This window comes from Melospiza melodia, chromosome 5 (assembly GCF_035770615.1).
Source record: "Melospiza melodia melodia isolate bMelMel2 chromosome 5, bMelMel2.pri, whole genome shotgun sequence".
Classification (NCBI taxonomy): Eukaryota; Metazoa; Chordata; class Aves; order Passeriformes; family Passerellidae; genus Melospiza; species Melospiza melodia.
Window position 1 is genome coordinate 30994720 of NC_086198.1, and position 1150 is coordinate 30995869.

Here is a 1150-nt window from a genome sequence, read left to right on the forward strand (position 1 = left end):
CCCGAGAACACGCAGAGGCGTTTGCTTGGTGGACTGGGCCACAGGGGCCCCTCGGCGGTGCTCACGCTTTCAGTCTGATCAGCAATGCCTCCTTTGTCACGGCAAATACGTCCCGATGGCTGCGAATAAATTATTGCAGCTCCTACAATGAAAATGCCCCTCTGCTCTGGCAGCGCCCTGCCGGAGAGTAAATACATCTGGCGGGGCAGGGGGGCTGGGGAAGGCATCGTCCCCAAATGTGGGTATCCCCGCCCCAGGCAGGATGGCAGGGAGCCTCGGGGGAGCTGGGGGCGGCTGTCGGCCCGCTTCGGGCCGGGTGTGGACGGCGGCCGGGAGCGCGGTGCGGCGGGGATCGGCCGCTTTCGTTGTGGGGAAATCGCCCCAAGGGCGGCGGAGCGGGCATCGCTGCGCACGCCGGGGATGGGGAGATGGGCACGGGCCGGGCGGCGGGGGTGGGAGCGGCCCGGTGCCCTGATGCTGACGGTGGCGGCGGGGCAGGTCTGGTTCCAGAACCGACGGACCAAGTGGCGGAAGAAGCACGCGGCGGAGATGGCGACGGCAAAGAAGAAGCAGGACTCGGAGACGGAGCGGCTGAAGGGCGCCTCGGAGAACGAGGAGGAGGACGATGACTACAACAAGCCCCTGGACCCCAATTCGGACGATGAGAAGATCACGCAGCTCCTGAAGAAACACAAGCCGGGGGGCGGCGGGCTGCTGCTGCATCCCTCGGAGGGGGAGGCCTCCGTCTAGCCTGCTTCGCCCTCCGCCGCGTTCGGAGATGTACAGATCTATTTTTCTAGACTCTACGCGCCCGGAGGAGGAGCAGACGCCGGAGGGAGCGCAGAGAGGACTGCGGGCCCCGGCGGGCGCGCCCGCTCCCCGCGCCGCGCGTTGTTGCCGTGGGGCGGCGGGCGGAGCGGAGCGGAGCGGCGGGGCTGGCCCGAGCCCGGCCCCGCTCCGGCCGGGCGGCTTTGCCGGCTCTTTGTAAATAAACCGTGAGTCACCGCGACCGTAGGCGTTCCTTACTGTGAATATTTAAAATGTAATATACATTCTTTTTTTTGTTGTTGTTTTTTGTACAGCGGGGGCCCAGGGCGCAGCGTCCCGCCCGCCCCGCGCTCTCCGGCAGCACCGGGGGCACCGCCGAGGA

General features: G+C 67.0%; 1 protein-coding gene across 1 annotated transcript in view; it reads left to right on the forward strand.

Moving 5' to 3' along the window:
• The window catches only part of NKX6-1 (NK6 homeobox 1), a 2684-nt gene extending 1815 nt beyond the window's left edge, over window positions 1-869 (forward strand). The window contains exon 3 of the mRNA XM_063158009.1: window positions 499-869. Within this exon, the coding sequence (XP_063014079.1) occupies window positions 499-750 (252 nt within the window). The 3' untranslated portion in view covers window positions 751-869. The remainder of the gene's footprint in view (window positions 1-498) is intronic.
• Window positions 870-1150: the final 281 nt, after the last annotated feature.